Source organism: Balaenoptera borealis (genome assembly GCF_965194805.1).
Source record: "Balaenoptera borealis genome assembly, chromosome: 10".
Lineage (NCBI taxonomy): Eukaryota > Metazoa > Chordata > Mammalia > Artiodactyla > Balaenopteridae > Balaenoptera > Balaenoptera borealis.
Window position 1 is genome coordinate 54690284 of NC_138874.1, and position 20606 is coordinate 54710889.

The 20606-nt window shown below is 40.3% G+C and overlaps 1 protein-coding gene across 2 annotated transcripts in view; it reads left to right on the top strand.

Annotated features, from left to right (window-relative positions):
• The first annotated feature begins 1030 nt into the window (after positions 1-1030).
• Positions 1031-20606, top strand: part of KIFBP (kinesin family binding protein) — a 37604-nt gene continuing 18028 nt past the window's right edge. Inside the window, exons 1-2 of one of the 2 annotated variants that reach the window (XM_082408630.1) lie at positions 1031-1542; positions 8643-8741. In XM_082408630.1, coding sequence (XP_082264756.1) covers positions 1117-1542; positions 8643-8741 — 525 coding nt within the window. In that variant the 5' untranslated portion in view covers positions 1031-1116. The remainder of the gene's footprint in view (positions 1543-8642; positions 8742-20606) is intronic. The other variant, XM_082408631.1, reaches the window with a different exon arrangement.

Consider the following 20606-nt stretch of genomic DNA (forward strand, 5'->3'; position numbering starts at 1 on the left):
AGAAGCTAATCAATTTGAAGCAGGTCTGAGATTCAAACTTTGTGTCTATGAGCTTCCAAAATCAGTGCTCCTTTGTGTATCTCAAAGCATTTTATATACCCAGCTCTTGATAGTAAAACCTTCTCCGGCCCGGCCACTGCCCCTCGTATTTGACGATAATTTTGGAAGGTTATGTAATGTGAAAAGCCTTGCTTGAAGTGTCTTGTCACAGCTCTGGCACTTAACTCTTGTATTACTTTGAGATGTTGTACATATCCCTACAACCTGTATTTCAGGGTTTAAGTGAAAATATTTTTCGATCACTCAGTGCTTTTTACATTCATAGAGGCTATGTATTAATAACAGTACATGGATCCTTGTTACATTTTTATCCAGTGATGGGCTAGGTTATATACTAATGTCAAAACGTTTCTGCCTTTCAGCTTATATCAATTAACGAGAGTACTTAACCAGCTATGTTTGTAAACAATATTTCCTTGTGATCTGTTGAAGTCAATCGATATTTTTTTAAAATTTTTTTATTATTTATTTATTATTTTTATTTTTGGCTGTGTTGGGTCTTCGTTTCTGTGTGAGGGCTTTTTCCAGTTGCGGAGAGCAGGGGCCACTCTTCATCGCGGTGCGCGGGCCTCTCACTATTGCGGCCTCTCTTGCTGCGGAGCAGAGACTCCAGACGCTCAGGCTCAGCAGTTGCCCAGTTGCTCCCAGGCATGTGGGATCCTCCCAGACCAGGGCTCGAACCCGTGTGCCCAGCATTGGTAAGCAGATTCTCAACCACTGCGCCACTAGGGAAGTTCCTCAATCGATATTTTTAAGTAGCTACAACTTCACCGGATCAACAAGAGATAGACTCACCACCGCAGAGGGCGGGGCTGGAGGTGGGACTATCGCCAGGACAGGTTCTTTTCCATGACAACGGTTGCTATGGTGACTACTGCGCCTTCCCATTGGTCACTGCCAAGCATATTGCCTTTCACCTGGCGGACGTCATTGGATATCGTTCTGCAGTGCGCAGGCGCAGGGCTGTCGGGGGCCGTAAGTGAAGTGTCGCAAAGCAGAAGGAAGGCGGGAGTCCTGTTAGCAAACACTGAGGAAACCGAGGCTGTGGAGGCCGCTATGGCGGATGCTCCGTGGGCCGAGATTCGTGAGAAATTCCAGGCTGCGCTAGCCTTGTCTCGGGTAGAATTGCATAAAAACCCGGAAAAGGAGCCGTACAAGTCCAAATACAGCGCCCGGGCGCTGCTGGAAGAGGTCAAGGCTCTGTTGGGCCCTGCGCCTGAAGACGAGGATGAGCGACCTCAGGGCGATGACAGCTTGGGCGCAGGGGACCACGCCTTGGGACTGCCGGCTGAATTGGTGGAGGCTGAGGGGCCCGTCGCCCAGGGGGCAGTGAGGCGGGCGGTTATTGAGTTCCATCTCGGGGTGAATCACATCGACACTGAGGAGCTGTCGGCGGGGGAGGAGCATCTGGTGAAATGCCTGAGGCTACTGCGCAAGTACCGACTGTCGCACGACTGCGTCTCACTCTACATCCAGGCTCAGGTGAGAGCGAGCGCGGCCCTGCTGTTGGCTGGAGGCCAGGGGGTGGCGAGGGGCCCCAACTCTTGCCGAGACCAAAGGCAAACGTATAAGGCACGATTTGTCTCCACGTTTTCGCACCTTTGTGATAAGCGGCTTCCAAACTCCCTCTCCACCCTCTTCGCACACTTCACCAGCATCACTTATTGCTTCGCTTAGTCGTGGTCAACGCGTTGGTTTCCCGAGACCCTCCAACTCTCCACCATTCCAAATCCTGTTCATTCTGTTAAGAAAAATCCAAGGTAATTTACTTCTTAATTTAAGGTCTCAAGGAAATTATAAAGAATGACCAGAGTACGTTCTTAATTTGAAACAAAGTATCTGAAATCTTCAGTTTCTGTTCTTGCTATAGTCATTCGTTTGCTTCCCAGGGAATTCCTGCCTGTTCTTCAAAACCGATCTCAAGACTCACCTCATACTTACATGTAACTTTCTTTGGATCATTTTGTTCTGAACTGACCTCTTCCTCCTACCTTCTATTTATTTTTATTTTTGGCTGTGTTGGGTCTTTGTTTCTGTGCGAAGGCTTTCTCCAGTTGTGGCAAGCGGGGGGCCACTCTTCATCGCGGTGCGCGGGCCTCCCACCGTCGCGGCCTCTCTTGTTGCGGAGCACAAGCCCCAGACGCGCAGGCTCAGTAATTGTGGCTCACGGGCCTAGTTGCTCCGCGGCATGTGGGATCTTCCCAGACCAGGGCTCGAACCCGTGTCCCCTGCATTAGCAGGCAGACTCTCAACCACTGCGCCACCAGGGAAGCCCTTCCTCCTACCTTTGAATTCTTAAAATACGTGTTTCCTATTTATATGGTGCTTGGTTTATTAAGAAATAAGTCTGACATTGTCGTCAGGAACGTAACAGTTCAGAATACAAATATGTATGAACTTTTTTTTAAAGTTATTTATTTATATTTTATTTATTTACCTATTTATTTTATGGCTGCGTTGGGTCTTTGTTGCTGTGAGCGGGCTTCCTCCAGTTGCGGCGAGCGGGGGCTACTCTTCACTGCGGTGCACGGGCTTCTCATTGCAGTGGCTTCTCTTGTTGTGGAGCACCGGCTCTGTAGTTGTGGCACGCAGGCTCAGTAGTTGTGGCTCACGGGCTCTAGAGCGCAGGCTCAGTAGTTGTGGCGCACGGGCTTAGTTGCTCCGCGGCATGTGGGATCTTCCCAGACCAGGGCTCGAACCTGTGTCCCCTGCATTGGCATGTGGATTCTTAACCACTGTGCCATCAGGGAAGCCCTTGTATGAACTTCTTGTGTCAGGTACTTTGCTTAAGTAAGCTCACAAACCCTTACATTCAGTAGTTCCAGTTCCTAGTATATGTGATCCAGTGAACATTTATCACAGTTGATCTTACGGTGAGTAGGTCTCAAAGAAAAACCTCAAAATTAAAAAGGAAATTGTATAGGTTATATTCTGTTATCATGGCCCAATTAAATGAAAAGCTACATATAACAGGAACTATATCTCTTTTTGCTCACTATTTGTAATCTCAGTCCCTGGCACATAATAGGCCCATTCTGAATATTTGTTGAGTGGATGAATGATCTAATGAAGTCCATAAGATACTGAATTCAGACAAAATCTCAGTTATTTAAAATTTTCTTCAACCATTTGGCTGCCTAAAATCTTAATGAACATTAAAAAAATGTAATGAACATTACATTAATGTAATGTTACATCCTTAATGTAATATAGGATCTCCAGTATTTGCTGTATTTTATTGATTTTAGTATGCATGTTCTTATATATATTAATATTTCTGAAATCAGGATCCATCTTACAGCTGATTGATTTTGTGTCATAATTTTCTTGGCAATGTTTTCTTGTTGATACATAAAATAATTGTCTTAAAACTTGTGACATCGTATGCTCAATGAATTACAGTATTTTGAACAGTCAGCCTTTTCTGAAGGGTGACTTATTAGAGATATTTTTACTAAAACCAGGAACAAAACCTTGATTAGATGTTCTGGCCGTTGCAATAGTATAGAAAGCAAATAAGAGTATCAGTCTTTAAAAATAAAAATCATCATTTTTATATGTGATCTTTGTATACCTAAAAAACCTAAAGTCATCAACTGTAAAAGTCTTAGAACTATCAGTTTGATAAAACAGGAGGATATAAGGTAAATATATAATATCAATAATACTCTGTATATAAGCAAAAACTTGTTAAAAATATTATTTTTAGAAATTGCATTTACAAAGAGCAGTATTGGGGTAATAGAACTGATAATCTTAAAAGGAATGATATACCATGTTCCTAGGTGGCAAGATTAAACGTCATTTTCCTGATGTTCATTTATAGGTCTGATGCAATTCCTGCTGAAATCACAATAGGCTTGCTTTTTTCTTAGAACTTGACAAAATGAATATGTTTATCTGAAAGAATAAAGAAAAGTGAATATAAAAATATGAAAAGAAAAGTAATGCACTGGAACTAGCCTGGGAGGTACAGCAATAGTATTTTAATTAGATTGGGCTTATGCTAGTCTGTTTCTGAACTCTACTTTTTAGTTGATCTGTTTATTCCAATGGCATTACCACTCTATAGCATTTTATTACGTTTAATATTTGCTATATATGATGAGAGATTTGACCTCACTACTAATAAAACAAACTGAAAGAATGAGATAGAAAAATTATATCACACTGGCAGAGATTATTAAAGATATTGGTTACGTTTATTGTTGGAGAAACAATGAGGAGATGGATACTGTCCATTAGCATTATCGCTAGTGGAAATATAAATTCATAGAACTTTCTGGAGATCAGTAGGTATCAAAACTCTTGAGTCAAGACTTTGACTTAGGGCTTCCCTGGTGGCGCAGTGATAAGAATCCGCCTGTCAATGCAGGGGACACGGGTTTGAGCCCTGGTCCGGGAAGATCCCACATGCCACGGAGCAGCTAAGCCCGTGCGCCACAACTACTGAGCCTGCGCTCTAGAGCCTGTGAGCCACAACTACTGAGCCCACGAGCCACAACTACTGAAGCCCGTGTGCCTAGAGCCCATGCTCTGCAACGAGAGAAGCCACCGCAATGAGAAGCCCACGCACCGCAACAAAGAGTAGCCCCCGCTCGCCGCAACTAGAGAAAGCCCGCGCTCAGCAACGAAGACCCAATGCAGCCAAAAATAAATAAATAAGTAGTAAAAAAAAAAAAAAAAAAGACTTTGACTTAAAAATTCCACATCAATATTCTAAAATAATATTGAGACAGGTATGCAAAGGTATGTTAACATGGATGTTTGTCACAGCATTGTTAGTTTCAAAAAAAAAAAGAGAGAATAAACATTAGTGAGATCTGTAGTTAAATAAATACTGGTACATCCATACAGAAGAACAATATGCAGCCATTAGAAATAATGATTTATATTTGTTAACGATAATATCAATACTAAGAGGAGAGGGAAGAGTAAAAGGCATGTTTGGAATTACATAGAGTGATTCCGTTTTGGTGAAAGACTACCTGTGTGTGTGTATGTATGTGTAGGAAAAAATTTGAAAGTATCAGTCCATGGGAATTTGTGATATTCTGACTCTTTTGTCTCAATCTGGTGTCTCCTTCCTGGGAAACTGTAGATATACAGGACCTGGACCCACATTAGGTTATCAAGGGAGACTGTCCCCTTCTACCTTCCCCAGAAGAAGGGGGCCTTAGGAATGGTTTTTATCTGGTTTTCCTTCTGATTTGTGCTATCAGCAATATACACTTGCACTTCCTGAGTGAAATTTAACTTGACAAATTAGTAGATTATTCTCCCCACTGCCAGGATATATATGTATAAGGAGGATGTTTTTTGTGTGTTTATAGCTTTATTGAGGTACAATTGATGTACAGTAAACTGCACATATCTAAAGTATACAATTTGATGAACTTTGACATCTTTATATTCTCATGAAACAGTTACTGCAATCAAGGTAATGAACATATCCTTCACCACTAAAAGTTTCCTTGTGTTCCTTTGTAATTCCTCTCTCACTCCTTTATTCTCTCTCCCTTCTCCTTGCCCTCCTCCACCACATTTTCTAGAATTTCATAATGGAATCATATGGTGTATGCTCTTCTTTTGGTCTGACTTCTTTCACTCCACATCATTATTTCATTGCTGCATCTGAGATGATTTTTTTCCTTCCTTTTTTAGTCTGTTAATATGGTGAATTACATTGATTGATTTTCCAATGTTAAACCAACCTTTCTTTCCTGTGATAAACTCCACTTGGAGTTTTTGCCAAGCCAAACGAGTAAAATATTACCCTTTTATATATTGTTGGACTGGATTTGCTAAAATTTTGTTAATATTTTTTGTATCTTTGTTCATGAAGGATATCAGTCTGTAGTTTTCTTGTTGTGTCTTTGGTTTAGTATGAGATGGGAAGTGTTCTTTCCTCTTTGCTTTTCTTGATGAATTTGTGTAGAGTTGGTATTATTTTTTCCTTACATTTTTGGTAGAATTCACCAGTAGTACTTTTTTAGCTGTTTTTGTTTTATATTTATTTTTTTTCCTTACCTATTCTGTTATCCCAAGGGCAAGAACATGATGTTGCTTTGTGAATGATACAGTACTTTCTGATGTATATGGGATTTATATTGTAAAAATAATTTATGTAGAATGTCAAAAGCAGTCAGCTCTGTGGAGTAAACACTGAAAAAAACATTAACACTATTAATTTTGAAAAATCAAATCAGTTCTAGATCCCTTGCATGGTCCTTAACTTCAGGACCTCAAAAGGTTATGGTTAAAAAAAACCCTTAGTCATTTCTAGACACACTCTAGGGTCTCTACTTGATTTAAGATTTATCACACACCAGAGTTGTTGCTTTCTGTGGCACAGCCTACCCTGGATCTAGCAGCCTAAATGCATCACCATCCCATCAAAATAGAGTAAATGTGGCTAACCAGTTCCTGGTAGTGGGTGTGTCGCTAATCTGTCTAGGCTAGGTACAGTCTGCTGGTGTTGTGCTGGTGTCATGGCCAAATGGAGTATCTCAGGGACTGTTGTCAGAGGAAAAATAAGTTGACCTAGGGAGTGAGAAAAGGTGACTTGTGGATTCATTTCTAAATTCAAGAAATGAATATTAAGGGAGATTATATTCTCTGAGGCTAGGTGGGCAGAATAATCAGTAAATTAGTAGTGGGCCAGAGCCCTTTAAGCTTCCCCAGGGTACCACAAAGTAGTGCATAAGTAATATAGAGGAGAGAACTGCCCAATCTCAGTAGTTTATCACTATGACCTACCTGCAGTCCTAGACACTGAGAACTGATCAAGTCACTTAAAAAAAATTATAGAATAGGTATATTACGTGAAGCCATAAGACCAGAGGTCTGTGTTCCAGGGCAGTGATCATGTCACCTTTAAACTGTAGGGTTTCTAAACATGTTTTTTTGTGTCATGTACCCCTTTTGCAATCTACTGAAGCCTGTATTTCATGAAACAGAATAATGATTTTAAATGTATAAAATAAAATGTAGGGGTTATAAAAGAAACCAATAACATAGAAGTTACCAAAATATTTTATTTTTTATTTTATTTATTTATTTATTTATTATATTTTATTTTTGGCTCTGTTGGGTCTTCGTTTCTGTGCGAGGGCTTCCTCTAGTTGCGGCAAGCGGGGGCCACTCTTTTCTTTGCGGTGCGCGGGCTTCTTCACTATCGTGGCCTCTCTTGTTGCAGGGCACAGGCTCCAGACGCGCAGCCTCAGTAATTGTGGTTCACGGGCCCAGTTGCTCCGCGGCATGTGGGATCTTCCCAGACCAGGGCTCGAACCCGTGTGCCCTGCATTAGCAGGCAGATTCTCAACCACTGCGCCACCAAGGAAGCCCCCCCAAAATATTTTTTAAAACAAATGTATGATATAGTGATATATGAGCTTCCTTATTAACACATTAAATAACATCTGTGTCTAATAACTTCCATAATTTTAAAGTACTAATGAATATAAATGGTATTTTGAGATATCTGCAAGCTGTAATATGAAGATTTTTTCATTTCTATAGGCCACAGAAATCCCAGGTACTGTAATACTGTTTCGTAGGACATAGTGAAAATAAGTTTGTAATAGTTCTCCATCTACATTCATAGACTCTGAATTCTCTTCATGGGTAACTTGTGGGTCCTTGGGCCCAGGTTAAGAATTTGCTTTAAAAACTTTGTTTCCTTATTCTGTTCCCTTCCCTAGGGAGGTAAGCAAAAGATGGTGGAAGCCCAGCCTCAGAAGTATCCCTGTGCCTGAAAGGCTGTCCCAGGGGTTGGGAGGCAGAGTAACCCCATTGTCTAAAGGGGAGCTAGTCTTGAATTCTGACCATGTAAACAGGCCTGATTTTCCCTATACAGAGTCTGATAAAAAGAGTCCTGTGGCAGGGGAAAAACTGGCTTAGTTTTTAAAATGTAACATTGTACCCCTAAATGTAGCCGATTGAAACAACAAACTTTTATTATAACAGGAATCCAGGCATGGCTTAGCTAGTTGCTTCTGGCTCAGGGTCTCTCTTCAGATTGTTGGCCCGCTTCGGGCTGCACTTGAAGGCTCAGGTTGGGGAGAATCTGCTTCCAAGCTCACTCACCTGGTTGTTGGCAGGATTCAGTTTCTTACAGGTTGTTGGTCTGAGGGGCCTCGATTCCTTGCTGGCTGTTGACCTCCCTGACCACATGAGTCTATCCATAGGGTGGCTCAGAATATGGCATTTGGCTTCCCTCAGAGAGTACAAGCAAGAGGGAGCACCCAAAATGGAACCACAGTGTTTTGTAACCTGATGTTGGAAGAGACCTTCTATCACTTTTGCCATATTCTATTTGTTAGAAGCAAGTCACTAAATCCAGCCCAGACTTAAGGGGAAGAGATTATACAGGGCATGAGCACCAGGAGGCAGGAATTACCAGGGAACCCATCTTTGTGGCTGCCTCCCACGACGTAAGGACAGTAGTATTATGAATAATTAATTCATGGTTAATCAGGTTGTAGTATTGATACTATCTGATAGGTAAGTATTGACTTTGAAACTATGAAAACTACTTCATTGGAAGATTTATATTGTCATTATTTCTCTTTATTTTCCAGAATAACCTGGGTATCTTGTGGTCTGAAAGAGAAGAAATTGAAACTGCACAAGCTTATCTAGAATCATCAGAAGCTCTATATAATCAGTATATGAAAGAGGTATGTTGCATGTCAGATAAATTTTAATCTTTTAAAAAAAAATTTTTTTTATGTATTTATTTGTTTGGCTGCGCCGGGTCTTGGTTGCGGCACGTGGGTTCTTCGTTGCAGTGTGCGGGAACTTCTGGTTGCAGCGTGTGGGATCTAGTTCCCTGACCAGGGATTGAACCTGGGCCCCCTGCATTGGGAGCCTGTAGTCTTAACTGCTGAACCACCAGGGAAGTCCCTAAATTTTAATCTTTGATTGAAACTAGTCAAGAATTGACATTAAGAATTGCTCACTCATAATATTGGAATATGACTTTTCAGTATACTTTGGGACCTCTCTGTAGAGCTGTCTAGGTGGTCATCTAATAACTGAAATTGTTTTGTATTAAAGACTTAAGGGTTCTTAAAAATAACCCTTGGATAAGGTCTAATGGCAGCCTTAATCCAAATATAATTGTGTAAGAAATATTATTCTAATATCCTAAAATACTGATATTTGCATATTTTCATCTATAATCTAAACTTTCTGTTTTGATTTCCACTGAGGATAGCAGTGCTTAAAGGAAGGCAAACAACTACCTAAGCAAAATATCTGAAATATTGGAGGCACTGGTTCTCAAATTTCAGCATGCATCAGAATCACCTGGAGGACTTGTTAACACAATGCTCATCCCCAGACTCTGATTCAGTAGGTCTGGGTTGGGACTTGAGAATTTGCATTTTTAACAAGGTGCCAGGTGCTGCTGCTGGTTTGAGTACTGCACTTTGAGAACCACTGCTTCAGGGCGGTGATTTTCAATAACTTTTTTTTTTTAACTGTAAAACCCTTTTGAAATACAGTATGTAAAAACTGATTGAGCTACTCTGGTTAAACAGGTCAGAAGAACCCTGAGCCCAATCCACTACAGATAACCTTCTTCCCTCCCCTTTGTGGTATAGTACAAAAGAGATGCTGTAGAACTTCTAGGGCTCTGGAGAGCCTAGATTGAAAACTTTTACTTTAGAGGGTCACCATCCTACAAAGGTGAATTTTGTAACACCACTGTGTTACCGTTCGTTTCCTTAGTAAATTTTACCTACCACTTGGCAATCTGGAGGAGGCTATACATGTTTGGGGGCAAGGAGGTAGATAGGAAATATCTGTACCTTCCACTCAGCTCTGCTGTGAACCTAACACTGCTCTAAAAAATGAAGTCTATTAAAAAAAAACTTGGCAGTCTTCTAAAATTAAAATGGATTTAGTTGATTTTGTTTTGAGGCTATGTGTAGCACTTCTTCTTTCTTTTTTTTTTCTAAATTTTTCTTTTAATATATATATTTTTTGGTGCTTTGGGTCTTCGTTGCTGCATGTGGGCTTTCTCTAGTTGCGACGAGCGGGGGCTACTCTTTGTTGCAGTGCGCGGGCTTCTCATTGCAGTGGCTTCCCTTGTTGTGGAGCATGGGCTGTAAGCACGCAGGCTTCAGTGGTTGTGGCACACAGGCTTCAGTAGTTGTGGCTCACGGGCTCTAGAGCGCAGGCTCAGTAGTTGTGGCGCACGGGCTTAGTTGCTCCGTGGCATGTGGGATCTTCCCAGACCAGGGCTCGAACCTGTGTCTCCTGCATCAGCAGGCAGATTCTTAACCACTGCGCCACCAGGGAAGTCCCAAGCACTTCTTTAAATAACCAGATATTTTGAGGTTTTTCAAGCTCAGGGTTAAGAATCAATGTCTTATCAAGTTCACCAGTGATTTATATTTTGCCAAATTTAGTGGTAAATTCTTAGTCCTCATCTTATTTGACCTATCGGTAGCATTTGGCATAGTTGATCAATCTAGCCTCTGGCTCAGTTGATTAGTCTCTCTTCCTTGACGTACTTTTTAAATTTAGCTTCTGCTTGTTTATTTTTCCTTCTTTTCAGTCCTTGTTGCATCCTCCTTATATCCCCAACCTCTGAACAGTGGGGTACCCAGAGTTAAGTGTTTGGATGTCTCCTCTTTCCATCTACATTCATTCCCTTGTTCTAAATACCATCTCTGTGCTGATGACTCCCAAATTATATCCCTAGTCTGTACCTCTCTAATTCCAGACTTGTCTGTCCAACTGCTGATTTGGCACTTGTACTTTTTATGGGGTAGGTATCTCTAAAACTACTAACATTGAGTTTCTGATAACCTTCTCCTCCCTACCTTGCTTGCTATAAACACCAGCTTCTTTCTTCAGTTGTTGAGGCCTAAAACCTTGGAGACACCTCTTCTCCTCACACTCTCTATCTAATACGTCAGCAAATTCTGTTGGCTTTACTTTTGAATTCTGTCTAGAATCAGACCACTGCTGTCACCATCATCTCTTGCTGTAGTCTCCTGGTTGGTCTTCCTGCTCTCATACCCCCTTCAGTTCAAAGGTAAATCACACCACATCACTCCTTTCCTCAAAATTTTCAATGATTTTTCCCATCTTACTCAGTAAGACTCCAAAGACCCTTGAAGACCAGCAAGTTCGGCAAGTTCATTATCTGATCTGGCTACCATTACTTGTCTAATTTCATCTACTATTCTCCCCTGTCTCGTTCTGTTCTAGCTATACTGGCCATCTTGTTGCTCTGAAACATAGCAGACAAGCTCCCAACTCAGGGCCTTTGCCCTTCTCTGTTTCCTCTGCTAATGCCACTCTTCCCCTAGATATCTACCTGGGTCACTCCCTCATTTCTTTCAGATCTTGACTCAGACATCTCCCATCTAGTGAGGACTCGTTGGCCACTCATCTGACACTGTAAACCACCCCTCCCCAGCACTTCCTATCCTATCCCCCTTCCCTGCTGTTTTTGCTTTGCACTTATCACTAACATATTCATTTTAATGATTTATTTATCACCCATCTTCAGTACTGGAAATATAAGCTCCAGGACGACAAGGATATTTTTACTATTATATTCACTGCAGCATCTAGAACAGTATCTATTTCTTGATAACGAATGATATTCTGCCTTGTTCATCCAGATCAACCAAAAAAGGAACAGTGTTAATACTGTGTGAATGCTTGAATGAATTTAATGGAAGGTTTCAGTTTAAAAATATGTAAGATAGTGTTTAGTTGGAGAAGTTTAATTGCTTATATGGTTTTCTACTTGTTTGGTATCAGTCAATAATTAATAATTCTGAATAAAAATATTTTAAATATTTCATAAATTATTGACCCAATGGTGGCAGAAGTTAGAATGTCATTTTAAAAAATCGATAGATACAAAATGTGGTTCTAGATAAAGGAGAGATCTAAACAGAGTGGAGAATCACTGAATTTGAAGATAGGAAACCTGGGATTTCTAGTTTGACTTTGGTTGTAACGAACTGACTTGGGAGAATTCAAACTTTCTGTGCCACCTATTCCTCATTTGTAAGATGGGGATACCCCTCCTGTCTCAACAATACAGAAGTGTTACGGGGATCAGATAATAAAGTAGTTAATGCAGAGTCACTAAAAATACGCTATCCAATAATTGCAGAATGGTTAAATAAATTACGATACTCTCTTAGCAAGGGAATGTGATATAACCATTAAAATGATAAATATTTAGATCATCAATACATGGAAAATGTGTATAATATGTACACCTTGATTACAACTATATTAACATTTTTCCTGGTAAGGCCCTGCAAAGATGAACTAGAGGATATAAAACTAACATTTTAGTTTTAGAAGATGTAACTAATAAAAACTAGTATTTATTGAGTGCTTAAGCAGGCTACATTTTATTCTCACAACAATACTATGAAAGAGGTACTGCTATTCCCATTTATAGGTAAGGAGTTTGTGATTCAGTGAGGTTAGCATATACTATGTGACACAATCAGAATTTAAATATGGTTTGTCTGACCCCAAACTTTGGTTCTTTCTACTCTACCATGCTACCTTCCAAGGTAATATTATAGTTAAATAGTTACTGTATTAAAGGGATTCTTTTTCTCCATAAAATTGCTCAAATATAGAATAATAAAAAAGAAAATGTATTCTGTAGTTGTGAAGAGTTATTTATTAGTAGGTTTTGGGTGGGGGGGTGGTAAAGAGACACAATCTTATAAGCCAGAGGGATTTTAAACATTCATTCATTCATTTATTTTCAGATTTGAGATATACTTGATGTATATAATACTGTGTACGTTTAAGATGTACAGTGTGATGATTTGATTCACAGATACATTGCAAATGATTACCATAATAGGGTTAGTTAACACCTCCATCACCTCACATAATTACCTTTTTTTTGGTTTTTGTTTTTGTGGTGAGAAAATTTAAGATTTACTATTTTAGCAACTTTCGAGTACACAGTACAGTGGTTTTTTTTTAAGATTTATTATTTATTTATTTATTTTTGGCTGCATCGGATCTTAGTTGCGGCACCCAGGATCTTTGTTGAGACATGCGGGATTTTTCATTGCAGCACGCGGGCTTCTCTCTAGTTGTGGCGTGCGGGTTTTCTCTTCTCTAGTTGTGGCATGCGGGCTCCAGGGCGTGTGGGCTCTGTAGTTGTGGCATGTGGGCTCTGTAGTTTGTGGCATACAGGCTCTCTAGTTGAGGCGCTCGAGCTCAGTAGTTGTGGCGTGTGGGCTTAGTTGTCCTGCGGCATGTGGGATCTTAGTTCTCTGACCAGGGATCAAACCCGTGTCCCCTGCATTGGAAGGCAGATTCTTTACCACTGGACCACCAGTGAAGTCCCTACAATACAGTAGTATTAACTGTAGTTAACATGGTGTACAGTTAGATCCCCAGAACTTATTAATCTTATAACTGGAAGTTTGTACCCTTTGCCAAACATATCCCCATTTCCCCCATCACCTTAGCCCCTGGCAACCACTGTTCTACTCTCTGTTTCTAGGAGTTCACCATTTTTTTTTTTTTTTTAAGATTCCACGTACAAGTGATACCATACAGTATTTGGAAGATGACCATTTTAAAAGCATTTGGCACACATTATGAAATTGCTTTCCAAAAAGACTACCAATGTATCCTTACTCCACTGATGTATGAGAATTCTCATCTCCTTCACAACTTTTCCTTATATAGCTTTAAAACAAAATCTTTGCTAATATAGGCAAAATGGTCTCATTTTAGCTCAAATTTCTTTGATTAAAGAGATTAATTTTAAAATATTATTTTCTGTTTGTATTTTCTCTTTTGAAAGTGTTCATGCTTTTTTACATTTATTTACTCAAGTTTGTGTTTTCTTGCTAATTTGTTTGCTCTTTTATGTTAAATCTTTTAAAATTGAGTTATAATTGGCATATGACATTATATTAAAGGTGTACAACATAATGATTAAATATATGTATATATTATGAAATGATCACCACAGTAAGTCTTGTTAATATTCATCACCACACATATTTACAATTTTTTCTTGTGAGAACTTTTAAAAGCCACTCTCTTAGCAACTTTCAGATATACAATACAGAATTTTAAAAAAAATTTTTATTGGAGTATAGTTGATTTACAATGCTGTGTTAGTTTCAGGTGTACAGCAAAGTGAATCAGTTGTACATAGGCATATATCCACTCTTTTTTAGATTCTTTTCCCATAAAGGCCATTGCAGAGTATTGAGTAGAGTTCCCTGTGCTGTACAGTAGGTCCTTATTCGTTATCTGTTTTATATATAGTAGTGTGTATATGTCAATCCCAATCTTCCAATTTATCCCTTCCCCCCACCCCACTTCCCCCCTAGTAACCATAAGTTTGTTTTTTACACCTGCAACTCTATTTCTGTTTTGTAGATAAGTACATTTGTACCTTTTTTTTTTTTTTTTTTTTTTGGCTGTGCCCCACGGTGTGCAGGATCTTAGTTCCTTGACCAGGGATTGAACCCGTGCCCACTGCAGTGGAAACGGTAGAGTCTTAACCACTGGACCACCAGAGAAGTCCTTGTACCCTTTTCTTAGATTCCACGTATAAACAATATCATATAATATTTGTCTTTCTCTGACTTACTTCACTCAGTATGACAATCTCTAGGTCCATTGATGTTGATGCAAATGGCATTATTTCGCTCCTTTTTATGGCTAATATTCCATTGTATATATGTACCACATCTTTATCCATTCATCTGTCGATGGACATTTAGGTTGGTTCCATGTCCTGGCTATTGTAAATAGTGCTGCAGTGAACACTGGGGTGCATGTATCTTTTCCAGTTATGGTTTTCTCTGGATATATGCCCAGGAGTGGATTGCTGGATCATACAGAATTATTAACTGTAGTCACCATGCTATACATTATATCCCCAGGCCTTATTTATTTTATAACTGGAAGTTTGTATCTTTTGACTGCCTTCATTTGCCCTTTCTGACCACTCCCCAACCTTTTGCTTCTAGCAACCACAAATCTAATCTGTTCTATGTATCTATGAGGTTGGTTGGTTGGTTTAAGATCCCACACGTGAGATCACTGGTAGTATTTGTCTTTCCTTGTCTGACTTGTTTTACTTTGCATAACATCCTCAAGGTCTATCCATGTTGCAAATGGCAAGATTTCCTTCTTCTTTTCTTTAATGGCTGAATGATACTCCATTGTGTGTGTGTGTATACACATTTTCTTTATCCATTCATCCATTGATAGACACTAAGTTGTTTCCATGTTTGGCTGTTGTAAATGTTGCAGTGAACATGGGGTGCAGATAACTTTTCAAGTTAGTGTTTTTGTTTCCCTTGGATAAATAAACAGAAGCGGAATTGCTGGATCACATGGTAGTTCTATTTTTAATTTTTTGAGGAACCTCCAGTTGTTTTCTGTAGTGGTGGCACCAATTTGCATTCCAGCCAACAGTGCAGCAGGGTTCTCTTTTCTCCACATCCTTGTCAACACTTGTTATTTCTTGTGTTTTTAATAATAGCCATTCTAACAGGTATGAGATAATATTTCATTGTGGTTTTTTTTTTTTTTTTAAGAATTTTTTTTTTAAGGCATTGTTTACTTTGTTTATTTATTTATTTTTGGCTGTGTTGGGTCTTCGTTTCTCTGCGAGGGCTTTCTCTAGTTGCGGCAAGTGGGGGCCACTCTTCATCGCGGTGCGGGGACCGCTCTTCATCGCGGTGCGCGGGCCTTTCACTATCGCGGCCCCTCCCGTTGCGGGGCACAGGCTCCAGACGCGCAGGCTCAGTAGTTGTGGCGCACGGGCCCAGCTGCTCCGTGGCATGTGGGATCTTCCCAGACCAGGGCTCGAACCCGTGTCCCCTGCATTAGCAGGCAGATTCTCAACCACTGCGCCACCAGGGAAGCCCCCTGCCCATGTTTTAATCAGATTTTTTTTGGCTATTGAGTTGAATGAGTTCTTTATATATTTTGGATATTAACCCCTTATTGGATATATGATTTGCACATATTTTCTTCCGTTTGATAGGTTGCTTTTTCATTTTGTTGATGGTTTCCTTTGCTGTGCAGAAGTTTTTTTTTTAAATGTTTGATGTATTCCCACTGATTGATACTTTATTTAACAAACATTTATAGAAGCACTTGCGGACACTGTTATAGGTGATTTACAAATTTTAACTCATTTAATTCTCACGACAACTTAAGAGGTAGATATTTTTATTATTTTATAGATGAGGAAACAGATGCACAAGAGATTACATGACTTGCCCAAGTCCACACACCAGTAAGTGGCGAAGCTGGGATTACAACCTATTGTTACATGGTCTGACTCCACACTACACACCTTTAACCACTATATCCTACTGCCTCCCTTAGTAGTTGGACTTAGTCTAAAACACAAGTGTGAAGTGCTCCTTTAAGAACTGTGTAGTGTAGTGAGGACTCCATATCTGTACCAAAATAATGATGGCAGATAAAAGAAATGTGCTGTAAGCAGAGTGCATAGACTAAGCGTTCCTGTTTGCTTTGTCAGTTTAATTCACTAGACATTTATTGTTTTTACTTTGTGCCAGGTACTATGCATAATGCAAGGGAATCAGATATGAATAAAATATGGTCCTGATGCATGACAAGCTTCCCCTGGAGGAAAAAGGTTGGAGCAAATCAACATGCTAATTACACCCACAAGAAATTTTAGAATGTACATTGTTTTTTTTAATTTTTATTTTATTTATTAAAAAAATATATATTTTTAAACATTTATTTATTTATTTGGCTGTGCCGGGTCTTAGTTGCGGCATGTGGGATCTTTAGTTGCAGCATGCAGGATCTAGTTCCCTGACCAGGGACTGAACCTGGGCCCCCTGCATTGGGAGCACAGAGTCTTAAAGCACTGGACCACTAGGGAAGTCCCTAATTTTTATTTTATACTGGAGTATCATTGATTAACAATGTTGTATTAGTTTCAGGTGTACAGCAAAGTGATTCAGTTATGCAAATGCAAGTATCTATTCTTTTTCAAATTCTTTTCCCATTTAGGTTATTACAGAATGTTGAGCAGAGTTCCCTGTGCTATACAGTAGGTCCTTGTTGGTTATCTATTTTATTTTTCTTTTTTCTTTCCTTTCCTTTTTTCTTTTCTTTTCCCTCCCTCCCTCCTTCCCTTCCTTCCTCCCTCCCTCCCTCCCTTCCTTTCTCTTATTGAAGTATAGTTAATTTACAGTTGTGCCAATCTGCTGTACAGCAAAGTGACTCAGTTATACACATATATACATTCTTTTTTTTAATATTTTTTCATTATGGTTTTTTTTTTTTAATTTTATTTTATCTTTTATTTTATTTTTGGCTGTGTTGGGTCTTCATTGCTGCGCACTGGCTTTCTCTAGTTGCGGTGAGCGGGGGCTACTCTTCGTTATAGTGCGCAGGCCTCTCATTGTGGTGGCTTCTCTTATTGTGGAGCACGGGCTCTAGGGTGCGCGGGCTTCAGTAGTTGTGGCACGCGGGCTCAGTAGTTGTGGCTCGCGGGCTCTAGAGCGCAGTCTCAGTAGTTGTGGCGCACGGGCTTAGTTGCTCCGCGGCATGTGGGATCTTCCTGGACCAGGGCTCGAACCCGTGTCCCCTGCATTGGCAGGCGGATTCGTAACCACTGCGCCACCAGGGAAGGCCTCATTATGGTTTATCACAGGATATTGAATGTAGTTCCCTGTGCTATATACATTAGGACCTTGTTGTTTATCCATTCTAAATGTAATAGTTTGCATCTACCAATCCCAAACTTCCAGTCCATCCCTCTCCCTCCCCACCCCGCCTTGGCAACCACAAGTCTGTTCTCTATGTCTATGAGTCTGTTTCTGTTTTGTAGATAGGTTAATTTGTGCCATGTTTTAGATTCCACATGTAAGTGGTATCATATGGTATTTGTCTTTCTCTTTCTGACTTACTTCACTTAGTATGATAATCTCTAGTTGCATCCATGTTGCTGCAGTGACATTATTTCATTCTTTTTTATGGCTGAGTAGTATTCCATTGTATATATGTACCACATCTTCTTTGTCCATTCATCTGTCGATGGACATTTAGGTTGCTTCCATGTCTTGGCTATTGTAAATAGTGCTGCAGTGAACACTGGGGTGCATGTATCCTTTTGAATTATGGTTTTCTCCAGATATATGCCCAGGAATGGGATTGCTGGATCATATGGTAGCTCTATTTTTAGTTTTTTAAGGAATCTCCATACTGTTCTCCATAGTGGCTGTACCAATTTACATTCCCACCAACAGTGTAGGAGAGTTTCCTTTTCTCCATACCCTCTGCAGCATTTGTTGTTTGTAGATTTTTTTGATGGTGGCCATTCTAACCAGTGTGAGGTGATACCTCATTGTAATTTTGATTTGCATTTCTCTAATAATTAGTGATGTTGAGCATCTTTTCATGTACCTGTTGGCCATTTGTATTTCTTCTTTGGAGAAATATCTGTTTAGATCTCCTGCCCATTTTTTGATTGGGTTAGAATGTACATTTAGAATATGTGTTTATAGCCCTTAATACTTTTTTTCTAAGGAATATATCCCCAAACTGGAGAATTTTAAAAGTCATGGATCTTCTACCTTGGCGTTTTAACTTTCCTCCTAAAGTGCTAAGAGGAGCAGAACACCACAAAGCCAGACTGAGATGTTAGTTGCCTTTCGTGACTTTAGGCTCACGCTCTTACTCATGAAATTGTTTGTTAGTTTAAAATGTGAAGATACCAAACACCTATAATATTTCATTAAAAACTTGTATAAAGGGACTTCCCTGGTGGTGCAGTGCTTAAGAATCTGCCTGCCAATGCAGGGGACACGGTTTCAATCCCTGGTCCGGGAAGATCCCACATGCTGCGGAGCAGCGAAGCCCGTGTGCCACAACTACTGAGCCTGCGCTCTAGAGCCCACGAGCCACAACTACTGAGCCTGCGCTTTAGAGCCCGCGAGCCACAACTGCTGAGCCCGTGTGCTGCAACTACTTTAGCCTGCGCGCCTAGAGCCCGTGCACCGCAACAAGAGAAGCCACTGCAATGAGAAGCTCGCACATTGCAATGCAGAGTAGCCCCCGCTGACCACAACTAGAGAAAGCCCACGTGCAGCAACAAAGACCCAATGCAGCCAAAAAAACCAAAAAAACCTGGTATTATTATGGAAACATAAAACACATAGCAAAACTCTTTGTACTTAATTATACCTATATTTTAGTTAAGAGAGGAGACTATTTTGACTGTGTTACAGTATGAAGTGTGATGGTCATAACAGCGAAGTATGTACATAAAAAATACATTGATTAATTCCCCTCATCAAGATAGGGCTAAGCATACAAAACAGCACTCAAACTTCTTAAGGAGGTCTTTGAAGAATAGTTTATCTATTGTGTTTGCCTTGTGCCTTGCTTCCTGGCTTAGTCATTTTTACTTTTTGTGAATTCTAGGGACCCAAGTTGTAGTGTCTTTTTTTTTTGTCTGTGCTGGGTCTTAGTTGCAGCAGGTGGAATCTTCACTGCAGCATGCGGACTTATTAGTTGCACCATGTGGACTCTTAGTTGCACCATGCATGCGGGATCTAGTTCCCTGACCAGGGATCAAACCCAGGTCCCCTGCATTGGGAGCTTGGAGTCTTACTCACTGGACCACCAGGGAAGTCCCCCAAGTTGTGATGGTTTTAATGTTTGCATCCAGAATGTAAGATAACATTTTTTTTTTTTAATGGAAACCATGGCTGCTATTTGGAGTTTAGTGAATTCAGTTTAAAGTTGAGGAGCCCATCCTCACAGAAGTAGAATGAGGCAGTGGTTAAGTAGTTCTGCTTTTTTGGAAGACCTCAGATGAGATTATATGTGATTTACACATCTTAACTTGCGGCGAGCAGGGGCTACTCTTCGTTCCTGTGTGTGGGCTTCTCATTGCGGTGGCTTCTCTTGTTGCGGAGCATGGGCTCTAGGCGTGCGGGTTTCAGGTAGTTGTGGCTCATGGGCTCTAGAGCACAGACTCTGTAGTTGTGGCGCACAGGCTTAGTTGCTCCGCGGCATTGCTATCTTCCCGGGCCAGGGATCGAACCCGTGTCCCCTGCATTGGAAGGCGGATTCTTTACTGCTGGACCACCGGGGAAGTCCCGGCAGGCAGATTCTTAACCACTGTGCCAACCAGGGAAGTCCCATCCTTATTTTATACATGAGGAAACATAAGCACAAGAGATGGGGTGACTTGCCCAAGGCAATAAACAATGGAATCACTGGTTTCAATGTCCCTGTATTGAAAGGGTATAATCTGTATATAATCTTTTCTTGTTCCCTTGAGAATATTAGAATAAATATTAAAAACTTTGATTTGATTTTCAAATGTCATCCTGAAAGTGTCATCTTTTAAAAACAAGTAGCTTGTATTTTATGACGTAAACTGGATAGAAAAATGCAGCCCAGTTTGCCAGTGTACTCAAGTGGTCAGTTTAGAACAATATTGCTCTGAGGATGTATACATTTTTGGTTTTTGTCATGCTTATGTAGGTTTTCAAAAGAGC